Below are 16,132 nucleotides of genomic sequence, written 5' to 3'. Positions count from 1 at the left end.
TTGGGTACGAGCCAATAAGTGTTCTGTTATTTTGGACACTTGACCTGTGACACTGCCATGCATTCAGCAGCCGGGGCAGTCCCACATCATATGGTAGAATCCTGCATCGTCTAATTGGCATCTTGGACATCTAGAGGTAGAGGCAGGAAACACGTGTTTAATGTGCTGTGGGGATAAGTAGGCCTGATGAATGAAATTAAACTGTGTGAAGAGAACCCTGGGATTACGAGAGACCATCTTCAGCTGTTGGAGAGCCCCCATCCATGTTTTTGGTGTCAGTGATTGTGGAAGAACGGATTTCCATCTAATAAGTGCCACCTCCATATTCGCGGTAGCGGACTCTGATAGGGTTCTGTACAAGACTGTTATTGCCTTTATCTGGCCAATATTTGATAATAATGTATTAAGGATGGGCCATTGCAAAGGCTCCGCATTTCCGGTGCCTTAGGTATACCGGATTAATCGGCAAATAGCATGATAAGTCAAGAAATGACCCGGGCTCAAGGAGGAAAGCACTGTAATGTCGGCGTAGGACATAAAGGTACCATTGCCGAAGAAGTCCCCCAGTGTTGCCATCCTCACCTCCGTCCAGGGGGCAAAATCATCATTTGTGGTCAAGTGGAGTCTGCTGGCATATGAGTTATGTGAATTAGAGGGGAATACGGAGGAGGACAAGTTGCAGATGGCATGCATTTGTCATTCTTTTCCTGTTTTTACTCTTCCCCGAGAGCATGAAGCAAGTACTAGATAAATACACTGTTCACTCTTACTACATGGGTTTTGAACCTACTTTTTTCTTAGTTGCAAAGTGCTTACCACAATTGGTTTGTTTCAACTTTGTCTCCCGGAGCTGTGAGTCCAAGCTTCCTGTAGGGTGACATAGCAGCAGCAGGAGGAGGGATGATTCTCTTTTAATTGCCCAAGGATGCCAGGAGTTGGATTAGAAAAAAAAACTGTTTCTGAGGACTGCCAGTTTGGTCTGCCCTCAAACTAGCTGCCATCCACCCCGCTGGGGTCCGAACGCCTCTTTCTCTCCAACTTAAGGCATTTATGATAATTAAGCAGAATAAATTCAAATTATGCGTGCATTTTTAACTGGACTAGCTGTCCTCCATGCCTCTTCGTGAATGGCATCCTGTTTTCCAAGATTTGTCTGTTGGACATTGGCAGCTTCAACATGTAGTCCTCCAGGTACTTGGCAAGGTCGCCCCTGTACTAAACCTAGCAAGAGTCCCCTGCATGTGCCCCTTTGCACAAAACCCTGCCTGACTTTTGTGGGTGACTGCTGTCCTCTCCTTTCCGAGCTCCTTGCCGAGCAACCTGCCTCCATGAAACCCTGCCTCCTGTCTAGCTTAGCAACATACTAAACACTAGTCTTTTTAGCCTCCTTGCAGCCATGAACATACACAGCTGAAAAGCGCTCTTGAAGGTACAGTGCTATGTCCGATGAAATGTCACATAGTTCCCTGCCATGCTTTTCAGAACAGACTTCCTCCCTTATAATGCTGTATTATTTGAATTTGGCCTAATTTGTGCTCAGGCTTGTTCTAGACTGGTGCCACATTGTTCCAGGTGATTTATTTTTATGTTGCCTTGTTGCTAAAGCTTCATAGTGTTTGCTTTATATGTTTTAGGGGTACATTTTTTTTGGTGCAGTTTTTTATGTAGCTCAAACTTGATCTGAAGGTATTGGAGTGCTTTACATGAGCAACCGGTATGTTACAGAAGGACACTTTTGTTTTTGGTAAGCACCGGGGAGATTATGTGATTTGCCTAAAATCACAGGATGTTAACCCGATGACGATAGTCAAATCTGGTTTCCCAGCTCACTGGCAGCCCATACGGCTATGGATCTGCAGCAATGGGAACAATGAGGGGGTCCTCGGCTGATGTAAATAGAGTGCCTGAGACCCTCACGATTACTACTGAAAAAACAGTAGGCAAAGCCAGATTTCCAACCATGGCGAGAAAAAACTTGGAAACAACTGTGCAGACTGGTCACGGATAGAGGCAGCACTGGCTAGAGACACAGGAGCCCCTACTAGAGTGAGATTTGACTGAGTAAAGAAGGATTCCTCCCTCTAATCTGCCATTTCCCCTGCATATACCGTTTCTAAAGCTTTCCCTTGTAATAACTTGGAAGGGGAATGAATACAAATTTTGTCTTGGAACATAGCAAGCCTCGCTAGCAAAATTGAGGATAATGACTGGTTAGAATTTGTCAGCTTACACAATATTTGTTTCTTCCAAGAAACCTGGGCCCTTGGGTGAAATAAGTGTACATGGGTTCTTGGGGTTTGACATAATGGCTGCCCGTTCTAGGAAAGGGCGGCCATCTGGTGGTCTCTCAGTATGGGTTTTGTGTAAGCTAAACTGTAAAGTAGAGCAAGTCGATCTGTTATCTCTGTCGCTTTCTGCTAATATCCAGCATGTGAGACTTAGGCCTGGGGGAGATATAAGAGTGGGTTGACATCCTGAATATATATATCCCACCAGGCTGGTCGCCGGAGGTTCAGGCGCTCTGGAATGACTGTTCTGCATATATTGGAAGTGTTATACAGGCTGCGATAGATGACAAACTAATGGGGGGGGGTAAAAGAGTCAAGAATCTGATGCTGATCTGTGGAAATGTTAAGACACAACCCTGCAATGCCATCAATAATAATGAAATCCTGACAGATTATCAAAGCCTAGGAATCCCTGAGTCAGCTATAAGTCACCTTATGGGCACAAGAAAGGCTGAGACATTCACTGATCTCTTGTTAAATTATCAACTCCGCTTTGTAAATGGCCGCACCAAGTCGGATGGTGCTGCCAAGGCAACCTTAAACAATGGGAGAAGTTCTTCAGGGACTTATTATGCAATTGTTAATGTGGAAGCCTGGGAATCCATCCTTGACAGGGTTGTGATTAATAGAGTGGAGAGTGATCACAACCCACTTGTCCTTAGTATGAGGATGATCGTCATTGGAAAGCGCGACAAGGCAGAGGAATTATGGGTGTGAGATTGTCCCATCCAATTGTAGAAGGAGAATAAGGTGGAATGGTGAGAAGTATCTGCAAGAACGCAATCAACTCAAAAATATAGTGGCCTACTATGGACCACCAACTATTGACACTTTGACCAGTGATAGCCCCCGATCCTAGCAACATCTGACAAGATGGTAAGCAAGTTGAGAGCCTTGTAGTCTAAGCCTGCAGCATCTAAGGTAGTCAGTATTAACAGAGGGGAGCGGCTGGGGTGGAAGGGTTGGTACGACAAGGAGTGTGCAAGGATGTAAAGAGATGTTTCCTATGTCTTAGCACAGTGCCATGATAGCTGCACTAGCGAAGAGAAATTTAAAGAGTGTAGAAGAGACTACAAGTGTCTTCTAGCCGCCAAGAAATTGTTTTACCAAAAGGTTCTATGGGCAGAATTGAGGGAGGACGCAGCTGAGAATAATTCCAATAAATTCTATGAATTGGTAGCTAGGGTGGGAAAGGGATGGTAAATGCTGTAGAAACTTGCATTGGTCCATCTGTAAATGCTGTAGAAACTTGCATTGGTCCATCTGTTTGGGTTCACCATTTTAGTACCTTACATAGTAGTACTTCGGTTGGCCCCTTGGATCCCATGTTGATGCGAGATGTCCTGCCCCCTGTCCTAATGTAATAGAAATACTAATTCTGAAGTAATCAGAGCACTGGGTGCTATGAAGAAGCATATGGCTCCTGGCCCTGATTTGGTGCCCGTGTTATTGTGAGGTGCCCTATTATTGGGCTAGTCTCCTCACCAAAGTGTTTAATGCAGCCCTCGGGGGGAATGAAGTGCCTTTGTCCTGGTGATCTGCCACTACTGTCCCGATTCACAAGAACAGCGATCAAGGCTGTCCTGCTAACTATCGGCTGATCTCCCTCCTCGATGGAGCTGAGAAAGTTTTAGGGAGAGTCTTACTTAACCACCTGGAGGGATGGGTAGATGCCCAGGATGCTATGACAGAAGTGCAAGCTGGCTTCAGGGCCCCTATAGGAACTATTGATCAGGTTATTCGCCTCTATATGATTTCACATCAATTTACAGTAATCAGTAGGTCTTCGCTGTACTTGGTATTTATAGTCCTAAAAGCGACCTTCGATTCAGTGGATACGGACAAACTATGGAGGTCACTGCTAGGCTTAGGGGTTGATGTTTCCCTAGTTAAAGCTATAGCGGCACTGCACTTGGGTAATATGGCCAGAATGAGATACAGGACGGATGGGGAGTGTACAGCCCCCTTCCAGGTTCAAAAGAGCATCTGGCAAGGCTGTAACTTGGCGCTATTACTTTTTAGCCTTTTTCTGAATGATGTGGTTGACTATCTCCTAGAAGAGCAGCTATATGTTCCTATCATTGCCGTAGGAGGGTCGCAATATTATTATTTGCGGATGAGGCTGTGCTTATGGTGGGTACAGAAAATGCAACCCACAGGCTACTTGGTTGCTTCGCAACGTATTGCGAGGAAAAATCACGGACTATTAACTGTAGTAAGGCTATGAGTATGGCCTTGTGGCCATCTCCTAGCCTTAGGAGAAAACTAGTGACTGATGGTGAACCAATTGATGCTACCAAGCATTTTGACTACCTCGGTGTGCGGGTTTTGGATAACTTAAATTGGGACAGAAATGTACAGAAGGCGGCTATAGTCCTAAAGTAAGCAGCTGAGGTAATATTAAAGTTTAGACACAAGGCTGGCGCCAGAAGTATCAGTACCATCTTGGAAATATACGCCCAAAAGGCAGTAGCAGCAGCACTCTATGGGGCGGAGCTTTGGGGATATGCAAACACCAGTGGCCTACAAGTAGTTGAGAATAATTTTCTAAGATCTTTTTTGGGGTGAGGGCCGGGAACCTCCTTGAAGGCACTCTTTGCCGAGCTTAGCCTGTCAGAATTAGCAGCCTTAAGGCCAGTATCATACTGGGTAAGGTTAGTATGTAACTCTAAAGGCAGTAGTGCATCTGGAAATTCTCGAAGAAGTCACTTCGAGTGGCAGATTTAGGGGGCATTCGTGGGGGTCTCATGTTAAAAAGGTCTCAGGAAACCTTCATCTAGAGGCTTTGTGGGGGGAACCCAGCAGAGTCGGACAGGACCCTTCAGGCCGTTTCAAGGACCAGTTCCGCACATTCAATAAGACAAGGATATATCAGGAACTTAGGCCTGAATCAATTACAAGATACTAGTTTAATAACGCTTTGATCCTGCCCCTTTAGATTACCTGGACCTGCCATACCCTGAAATGAAGTGCTCTCTGTTTATAAAATATAAGTTGGCAATACTGCCACTAAGAGGTTATCTAGACCATACTCCTAGGCTAGTGGCTGGACTAGAGTATTGTAATTGTAGCCTTGAAGAGGTAGACAATGTTGCCCACTTCACCTTGTTTTGCAAAAAAATTGATGTGGCTCGGCAAGAGTGGCTTTACTCTATTTTTAAATCTAGAGGGGCAAACTGTGTCGAAGCTGCACTAGCACTTTATGTAAGGCCCACCAACATTAGTGCACATAACTCGATAGCCTCATATATTGGCTGCCTGGTCCTGCTTGAGGGAGTTACCAGCGAAGCTGAGGTTGACTGAATCGTAAGATTTCTATAAGCCCCCAACTTTTTCGTTTCTGTGTGATGGAAGTAGTCCTGTATATATGTGGCCAGCCTCAGCAGTTACATTTAATGTCATGCGGTAGGTAACTGTTGTATGCACAAGCACCTTCGCCTTGTATCTCCTTTTTAATATCTTCCGTACAACGAGTGTTGGCCCCAGTAATTTCTTTTTTTCAATGTCTTGTCGATAACAATTATATGTACAAGCACTTTTTCCCTCAGTCCCCCTTTCAAAGTTCCTAGATGGGGGTTGGCCTTTGTAGTCGTAGATGGCGGTACTGCATTTGTATATACATGTGCAAGGTGTGGTTTTATGAATCAGTGAACTGCCTTGTGTGGAGCTGCTCTTTCGCTGTTGCTTTTTTATCTAATGATTACTTGTTTTTATATATGCTATGTTTTTATTGTTTTATGTATACTGTTTTATATTATTGTAAGGCTTGTAGCTGAAACAATAAATAAAAAGGTGGTTTCCCAGTTCCAAGGTCAGCGGCTCTAGCAGCTGCGCCACATTATTTCCCCTGAAATGTTTTATAATAAAAAATATCTGATATTTTATTAGAAATGTGCCCTTCCTTAGAACTGCTTTTCTGATTCCTCCTAGCAAATAATGCAAATTCCCAAACCATGCCCGTTCTGCAATAAGTGCGGTATTTTACTACGGCTGACCCTAAATCTGTGTTTGCTTTTGCCTGCTTTGTAGTTGTTTACTAAAGGCCTAGATACTTTATGAAGCGCTATTTCACAACAAAGTCAGCAGAAACAAAGGCTGCCTGGCCTTTTCAGAGCTTGCACGTGGATATTTGCACCACCGCCTCTTAAGCCCTGTTTAAACAAAGGGCAATCAGGTTTGACTTTACCAATACAGGATCCTAAAACAAGGCATGCCTCATTCAACACAGACCCAAAGAACTTACCTCACCTTTTATCACCATGCCCCTCCACCAGCAGAGCCCAAGGTAAAACCTCAAAGCGGTGATAAATCTAACCGCTTGAAGCTGCAAGCAGCTCAAAACTCAAGCGCTCTCACGGGGGTGGGGGGGGGGGGGAGTGTGGTTGTGAGGGGGGTGTGAGGCTGGTGGTTGGCCCGGAACAGCTGCTGAATGCTAGTTTCAGGTTAGAAAAGGGAAACAACAACATCTCACCTCCCATAAGCATGCACTCCCATGCACTGCAGTAGATGAACAGCAAGCATTCAACTTCACATATTTCAACACCACACGATTTGCCACACAGTGCCACAACTCACAAATCCTCGCTGCATACTTCAACTACACATTTAAACATCTTATATTTACACACATCACAATTCAGCTACACAAACTTCGACTCCACATCATTCCACTTCATGCCACATAATTGCAATCCACTCTATGCCACATAATACCACTCAACGCAACATAATTTCACTCCACTCCAAACCATATAATTAGACTCCACACAACACAATTCAATTCTAGATAATTCCACTACATATAATCCCACTCCAACCATATAATTCCTCTTCTTGCCACATATTTACACTTCACATATATCCACCCATCTCCAAAGCACATACTTAAACTTCACAAAATGAATATTTGCCCCATGCCACGTACTTCCACACCACATACCATTCTACGCCATGCCACATAATTAAACTCCACATAATTCCACTCCACACATGCCACATAATTCCACATACCACACAAATCTACAACGCACAATTCAGTGCCACACAATTCCATACCACACAACATATTTACACTCCACATAATACTACTCAACACCACATAATTGAACGCCACATAATTACACTCTACTCAGTACTACATAAATATACCCCACATATATCAACTCAATGCCACATAACAACAAACCACATAAATACATTTCACACCATGTCACATAATTCAACTCAAAATAATTTCACTGAATTTCACACAGTTCCACGCCTCACATTTGGACTCCGCACAATTCAATTCCACACCACACAATTCCACACCAAACAACATAATTCCCCTCCACAACAAAATTCCACTCCACACCACATATATCCAATCCACAACAATATTACATATTATGCCATAATTTTCACCACCTAACCACTTAATTCCACTCTACTACATGCCACTCCATGACACACAATACCTCTACACATAATTACACTCCAAGTCACACAATTCCACTCCACATAATTCAAGTACACTCAATACTACATAATTACTATCCACATAATTCCAATGCACAGAATGCCACATAATTCCACTACATATAACTCTCCTCAACAACACACAGTTCCATGCCACACAATTCCACAACAAACAATTACAATACAACCCACATAATTCCACTCCACACCACATACATCCACTCCACTCCATAACCCACGGCTAAAAGACATTGACATTGACAATGCCAATAGCTCGCGGATTGCTGCACAAGCGAGACCCATTGGCTAAGCCAATGCTTGTTAATACTGACGTTATGACCATATTTGATGTTCTGCACACTGGAGACCTTCGTAACCGGGGCAGTGATCTCCTTATTGTATAGTACAGGAACAAGCTTACAAAACTTTTTTAAAACATAGAAAAAAACAGTTTTATGTTATATAGGAATATTACATAACTGTATATAATAATAATATATTATAATATGATGTTTTTTGATGTAGAAAATTATTGAAAATTGTTTCAGCAGTAACTTGATTTTAAATTAAAAATAATAAATTAATAAAATCTGAAGTGTAAATTAAGACAAAATTCCCACAAAAAGTCAATAATATATATATATATATATATATATATATATATATATATATATATATATATATATATATATATCATTTTTAATAAATATTAATGTTACATTAGGTTTTAAATGAAAAACAAGTCAATAAATATTTTAAAATAAAATAATAATTATGTTTTATTTATGGACAATTGTCTTAACATTAAAAAGAATCTATCTACAATTTTAAATATATTGTATTATTTATTTAGACATTATTTCCCATATGGTTTTTGTTTAGTCCCTTTCTTCATTATTTTCTACTAGAGGGTGTTGCAGTACCAGGGTTTGGCGATGGATGGTGCTGTAATTACTCCAGCTCAGAGCTGGAGTACATTTACTACAGATTTCGATTATTTTTCGCTGTAATAACTATAGAAGGGCAGTTTGGGAATAGTAATGGGCTTGCTTATCTGGCTGGGTGCATGTCCCTTCCTGAACTCCTTCCTTATCAACCCCTTGTTAACTCTCCATTACCACTCCCATTTAGCAGCATGTATTCTGCATATTCCAGCTACTCTGCTGTCCCTACTAGATTCACTATAAAATGTAAGCATACAATTGCAGAGATGTCTGCCGCTGATGGGGAGATCTCAGCAAGAAGGTTTGTGAATAGCATTTTGTAGTATGTTAGTAGTAATACAATATTCAGTTTGTGACTAGGTCCCTAAATAGATAGTAGAAATCTTAGCCACCCATTCATGCCTGTAATACAAATAGATGATAAGGAATTGGCCCTTAAGAGAATTATGTTTCCTCCCTCTGGTTATCTGTTTTTCAGTGAGTTTCTGTACTACAGCCTATGCTACAATCTTTTCACAGTTCCAGGTCAGTCTAAGAATCAACACTTTTGATTTCACGTCCACCTAAAGTCTAACAGTCCAGGTGTCCCATCATCCCTACCAGCGCACGCTCCAGTATAGGCACCGTTGATGCTCCTAATGACTACTCACACCACATCGGCGCTGTCACTCCATACCACTTTTGAATTTCTGATTCACACATTTTGAAACGTTTAAACCCTATCCTCTCTCCACCGGTCTTACTTGGAACTGCTCGTCTCCCCATGCTCTGAAGCAGTTGTCACAATGAATTCAACCAGGGGCATGTCTTGTAGACTAGTACTCGCAGTCGCGAACAAACATATTAGGTAAATGAATGTGACACACCTTCTAAGTTTGTGAAATGTCTGAATATACCCATACATACCCATCTTACTACTCTGCACTGGTTTATTTTGTTATTCTTCACTGGTATATTTTAGTATAAGGTGACCTTAATTGTTTTGTTTTGTTTATTTTGTTTTATACCTTTATATGATCTTGTGTGGCCTAATTTCTGCTGAATGTGTTTTGGGACACTGTTGTATAAAAGTACAAAATAAATAAAATCATGGAAATGAGCGATTATTAAAATGTAATGTTGTTTTACTAGCCACCACTTTCAACATTTACTTATAAAAATGTCAATCAAAAATATTGCTACTTAACAACGGACTAATTATTTTAGGTTGTCACAGATCAGGTTGTGTTGAAAAATTAAAGGTAAAAAAGCCTTCCCAAAATGTATCCAGAAACTAAAAGTAAGCTTATTGGGTAATTTGAAAAAAAACAATGACATATTTTGCATATTCATGTTTAAAGGGGCATATTTTATGGGTTATAATTTTCTATGTTTGTCTGGGGGCTTCCTGAACTGAGCTATAGTGGTCCTATTGTTCTCACTTACCGCGGCATGTTCTACATACACAACAGCATCATGAACCGTCACAAAGACCTGTTGGGCACTAAGGTGCTCCATGAGTCCGCTGCATTTCAGGGTCTTCAGGACACTGTCTAAAGGAACAGAGAATGAGTTGGTATGTTAAGGAAAAAGATTACATAATGTCAGCAAAACGTTAGTTGCACCATTTATACATCTCTATCTGCATCCACAGCTGAAACGTTGATTTACTTCTTTGGGTAATCTTCACGATAGAACAATGTTTAACTGTAAGGTAAATCACCTTTTTGTGAAAATGTCCTAGGCATGGTATGTGCAAAAGTATGAAAGTATTGAAAGAGCTTCACATAGAGTTGAAAGGTGAAAGGCCATTGATGTGCTGCAATTAATTAAGAAGTCAAAGGCCTGCAAGATCGATAGCTTGTTTTTCCAAGACGTTAAAAATCAAAGGCAGAGAAACCTGAATTACCAGGTTCTCAACACATTTAGCATCTTTACGGGGTTGAGAAATGTAAAGGCCTGAAAAGCTGAATCTGGGACAGTAGGTGAAAAGCCAAGAGACAATAATGTCTAGAGTTAAAAGGTCAAACTGTTTAGAACAAATCATCTTACACTAAATGGTTAAAATTCATCAAAGAATCCTACTAGGATCGAGAAATCAACCCATGAAGATAGACTCAATAGTCTAACCTACAGTCAAGAATTCAAGGTGACCTAATTGAGAAAACAAAAACCTTGTAGGGGCCGATCTAAATTTGGATTCTTCATTGGGTTTTCATCTTTTGGGTCTTGTTCGGATTTTCGCTTTAATCGATTTTTACTCAAGAGTTGTTGACCTATTCACACTAGCTTGTATTCTTAAGAGGCCTTTGACATCCTCAATACTGCGGTTCCCTAAAGGGGATAATCAGTATACTTCCCCTGGTTCCTTTATATGAAGGACAATAAAAAAAGCTTGCGTATGTCTTTGATACACCTCTGCAAATGGCATCTTGTTACCATATCAGGAGTTGGTTGCCCTATAAAAAAAACCTATAATAATAATTGAAGAAGTTAGCTAGTTTATAATAATTAAGATTTTCTTACCGTTACAGCCAGCTAAGTAAAGATGAATACCAGCCTTATTGCATTCAATGCACATCTGCAAAAGAGAGAACACGGGCAGTAATGAAGGAGGAAGGACATACCACTGTGCCACCATGAATCCTAAGTGAACCTTTTGTCGGAATTTCAAATTACCTAAACATGAAACTGATTAAGAAATGTATAGGCCTTCCAAACCTTTTGAAATTCCAGATCCCAAGGCCCATATTTATACTTTTTTTGCGCCGCATTTGGGTCATTTTTTGATGCAAAAGCGGCGCAAACTTACAAAATATAATTGTATTTTGTAAGTTTGCGCTGCTTTTGCATAAAGGAATGACGCAAATACGGCACAAAGAAAGTATAAATATGGGCCCAAGTGTATTGTGCCTTTTTCTTATTATTTTTTGCTTAAAATGTCCTGCAGGTTACCTGTTTTGCCCCTCAGTGTATGTTAGGATTCTTGAACATGCCTGGTGGAGAAATCCATAACCACTGTAGACAATGTAGGATCTTTTTAAATGCTTGAGTTCATACCTCCTTAGGGTACTGTAGTGGGATGGTTTGTAGAACGGAAGAAATCCCACAAGGAATAAATATATAAAAGTGATTATATTTATTGAAGAAGAATCCAAAGTAACAAACCCACAACCAGGAAGTGACCAGCTGATTCCAAGGACTCCAGGTCAAATGACCAGAAGTTCTAAGAACCCTCAAGACACCTTCCTGATGCAAGTGACATCATACAAGCACGAGCTCCCCATTACAGTAAATATAAACCATTGCATTACCTACATCAACATATTACAGGCACCACAGGATTTTTTAATTTTCTTAATATCCTACAGGGTACGACAGGCCCCAGATGGGTAGTATGACTATCTTCTGCGTCCACTCGAATCCCATCACTGGCTTCAGTCTATTTTGTCTATTGGTTTACATGGGTGCTTGATATAATTGATACATTGTTCTGCCTTTAACAGAACGGTACTGAAAAATGTCTCTTTAAAAAAAAAGGAGTAGGGCCTGAGCCGTAACGTGCATCCTGTTTAGTTTATGACACAGAGCATTCCCAGTCTAAGGGCCTCATTATGACTTTGGCTGTCCGACACACGGACCGCCAAAGACAGGGAATGAGACCACTATCATACTGACTGCCTCACCCTCCTTCGTATTATGATGTTTCCACCTGGCTGACCGGCAGAAACATTGTATTACGAAGTTTCTGCCGGTAAGCCCGCGTAAACACTGCCACAGCATTGGCCTTAGATCCCTTAAGAGAGCCGAGTCCAATGTCTTCGCACAGCAGCACCCTTGGAATGCGCACTATCTGCAGAGCATACAGTGTACATTTGAAGGGTGCTGGCATGGTGGCCCCCAGCACTGGCCTTCCACCAGTCTTTCGATGGTAGTTAAACTGTCATGGAAATGCTGGCCGAAAGTAGACTTGTGATTAGCACGGCAGTACTGCCATGGGCCCCACCGTGGCTGGCCATGGCTCCGACTGCCACTACCCCATCAGGATCCATGATCTTGGCAGTGGTGTCGGTCTGATCACCAGGGTTGTGATCTGGCAGTTGGACCGTCAGGAGTGTGGTGTTCTGAACGCCATCATGAGTAGACCGCCAAACTCGTATTGAGGCCCTAAATGTCTTAAAACGCTGATGATTCTTAACATAAGGAAAGTGTTCACTGAATATAGGAAAAATATAAATATATGATCACCTCGGGGCAGTTGAAACAAGGATGTTTCCCAAGAGAAGGATAATACCTGTGAAAGGGTAGCTGGTTCTGGGTAAAGGCATAAAAGAGTAAAATTCCACAAATGATACCTAGACTTAATTTTGAAACAGTTGTGTTGATTTGTTTGGCCTTTTTAGTTCCAGAATCTGCATATTACAATACTCCAGTGAGTAGCCTCAAAGAAACAGAATGCACTGAAAATCAACTAGTGAACCATCAGCAGACTTTCTTATTCGCAGCAAATTCTAGTGATACAATGTTCCGTAAATATCAGTATATTACCTGAAGGAATAGCCTGGCGCCAGCCACGTCAATAAAGATGATGCCGCTGCAGTTGACAATGACAGATTTGATGTCTTCAGAGTCTGGATTAGAATAGAATCATCATTAATGTGGTTGGGACAATCCATCTTATCATGACCAAACCAGTCAGGACATCTCCAGGAGTAAGGTTCAATCTAAGGAACCACAACCTCATAAAAAATGTATTCATTGTGTTGTGAGAACTGTATATGGGCGAGAGTTTGGCGCCGTTGCATTTGCCCCATGAGGAACTTTAAGACCAGCCCTGTGCCCCCGATTCACAAAGCTGTATCTTTGAGTAGTTGCACCTTACAATTATTCCTGCTTAAGGTTTGACTGACTCCTGAATTTCTATGAATGAATCATACTTAGGGCCTCATTACAAGTGTGGTAGTCCGAGTAACTATAACCGGTACCTTAAGATAACTATAACTCGCGTTCCCGCATTGCAGTTTTTTGTCAGAAATTGTAGTGCAAATATTACATTGATATTATCAGTGATGTTATCAAAGATGTCACGAGTGCCATAATTTGTTTGGTAATTAGCAGTGCATGGCAAAGGCGTGAGTTATACCTTAGGGCACGAGTTATAGCTACTTTAGATAACTCTAACTATAAAAGGTGAACTTCTATGGTTTCGTACATTTAAAATGTGAGCCTAACTATACGTCCCTGTAAGCTCTGTTTTTTTCAGTGAACTTCTATTTTTTTAAATTCTATTTCCTGACTATAACGTTCCTGTAATCTTTGTTTTTTCAGTGAATTTCTATGTTTTTTTTAACGTAAAGTAATTTTCATTACTATATGTTAATCCAACCACAGTTGGCCGCAGGGCTGGCCCGCAGCCAGGTTCTGGGGCCAACCCCCTATAATCCGCAAAGTTTGCACCACACACGGTGTGGTTGTCCCCAGGGTGTGGCCTGCGGCCTGTTCCTGCGGCCAACCACCCGAATCACCCAACCCCACGCTGCCTTTGCAGCAGGAGGTGGCCATGGGTCTGCGTGGCCCCTCCTCCCCTGTCCGATTTTGGCCCTGGGGATCCTATTCCCTGGACCCATCCTTTTAAAATATTTTTTTTGTTTGGGAAGGGGGGCTGTGTGGCCCCATTCCCCTGGCCGATTTCAGCCTCAGGAATCCCATCGCCCAGGGCCTGGTGTTGATGTATTGATTGTTTGGTGGGGAGAGGGGCTCTGTGGCCCCCCTCTGGGCCAACTTCCGCCCCGGGGACCCCATCAATCACCCAGGTTGTGGCCTAAATATGTATTTTTGTTTTGGGGATGGGGCCGCGGGGCTCCCTCTCCAGGCCTAAATATGTAAAAAAAAAATGGGGGAGGTTGCACAGCCCCCCTCCCCAAGCCGATCTTGTCCTCAGGGACCCCATTTCCCTGGGCCCAGCAATGTGACCTGGGTACCCCCCTGGCACCCAGTGACAATGTTGGGGCCCGCAGGGGGAGCCTGAAGACACCCATGGTCCTAGCCGGCTCCCCACCTCCTGTGGGACCCGCATTGCTATCACAGAGAGGGACCTCCCTCTCTGTGAGAGCAATGTTACCTTTGTTTCTCTGCCTGCATCTTTGCAGGCAGCGAAAATCTCAGCTCACAGCAAGTGAGAGCTGTTTGACAGCTCTCTGTTGCTGCAAGCTGCTGATTTACTCTGACTTGGCAGCAGCTGTCAAAGCACCACCGGACATAGCAGGAACTGGCCCTGTGGAGGTGGTCCCAAGGGCCATCAGTGGCACCAAGAGAGGGGCCGCACGGCCCCCTCCAAAAAACAGCCCTGGTGAGGTGGGGGCCTGGGGATCCAAAACAGACACCCCTATCTTTTTTAAAATGATCCCCGGGGAGGTGGCAGTCCTCGGGCTGCAGAGGGACCACGAGGCCCCCCACATTCCGGGTAGATAGAGGTTCCTGGTGCTGCGGGGGGGCTGGGAAGCCACCACACATTCCATTTAAATTTCTGACCTGGGGAGGTGTTCGTCCCTGGGGCTGCGGGGGGGGCAGGTGCCCCCCACATTCCATTTAAAGATGTGTCCCGGGGAGGTGGTGGTCCCCAGGGTTGTGGGGGGGCAGACGGCCCCTCCTACATTCCATTTAAAGTTCTGCCCTGGGGAGATGGTGGTCCCCGGGGCTGCGAGGGGCTGGGGCAGCCTCCCCTTTGATCATTTTAATTCCCCTGGGACCGGGCCCACCCGAGGGCCTCACACAAACAAAAGCAGGAGCCCGCACTTGTTTGTTTCTTTTAAATTTCGCCAGATCCACTGTGACTTCCGCCAAAATCTGTTTTTTAAATCCTTTTTTTGCTAGGGGTGGGGAGGGGGTTACCTCTGGGACCCCAGAACAGGAGCTAAGGGGTCAATGTGTTCCTACCCTGTCCCCTCTTGTTCTTTTTCATCTTTTTTTTTCTGGGACTCAGCTGAAGCCAAGTCCCAAGATGGCTGCCAACACTTCCTTGTCGAAGTGTTGGCATTCAATCAGATCTCAGCACGAGATCTGGAGGGTTTGTGGAGACTTTGCCTCCCTATATATACACATTTGGATTTTCTTTAACTTCTCAGAAACGAGATGGATGCTGTAGGAGGGACTGCCATTCTGCCTGTTGCTTTGCTGTGCTGGCCTGCTGCTTGCTGCTTCTGTCCTGGGAGTGAAAGGACTGAACTTTGCTTTTTACATCCTGCTTCCAAAGGTTCTCCAAGGGCTTGGACAGAGTTTGCCTCCAGTTAGAAGTCTCAGGGACATCAAAGACTTCATCTGCCAGCACATGGGCTCTCTTGCTGGGAGTCCAGACACGCCCAGTGGTGCCAAATCCAGTTCCTGGGCCCCTGGGAGTGAGTTCTGGTGAAACCAAGAAGAAACCAAGTACATCGACTCCAGTGTGACTTCGGAACCGGCACCGCT

General features: G+C 43.2%; 1 protein-coding gene across 2 annotated transcripts in view; it reads right to left on the bottom strand.

Annotated features, from left to right (window-relative positions):
• Nucleotides 1-16,132, bottom strand: part of LOC138292306 (solute carrier family 26 member 10-like) — a 208,009-nt gene that overhangs the window by 40,896 nt on the left and 150,981 nt on the right. For both annotated transcript variants that reach the window (XM_069230842.1, XM_069230841.1), the window contains exons 15-17: nt 13,217-13,299; nt 11,195-11,249; nt 10,115-10,221 (exon numbers count right to left, since the gene is read on the bottom strand). In XM_069230842.1, coding sequence (XP_069086943.1) covers nt 10,115-10,221; nt 11,195-11,249; nt 13,217-13,299 — 245 coding nt within the window. The remainder of the gene's footprint in view (nt 1-10,114; nt 10,222-11,194; nt 11,250-13,216; nt 13,300-16,132) is intronic.

The sequence above is a fragment of the Pleurodeles waltl genome, chromosome 4_2, assembly GCF_031143425.1.
Source record: "Pleurodeles waltl isolate 20211129_DDA chromosome 4_2, aPleWal1.hap1.20221129, whole genome shotgun sequence".
Lineage (NCBI taxonomy): Eukaryota > Metazoa > Chordata > Amphibia > Caudata > Salamandridae > Pleurodeles > Pleurodeles waltl.
This window is presented reverse-complemented; position numbering and strand designations above follow the sequence as displayed.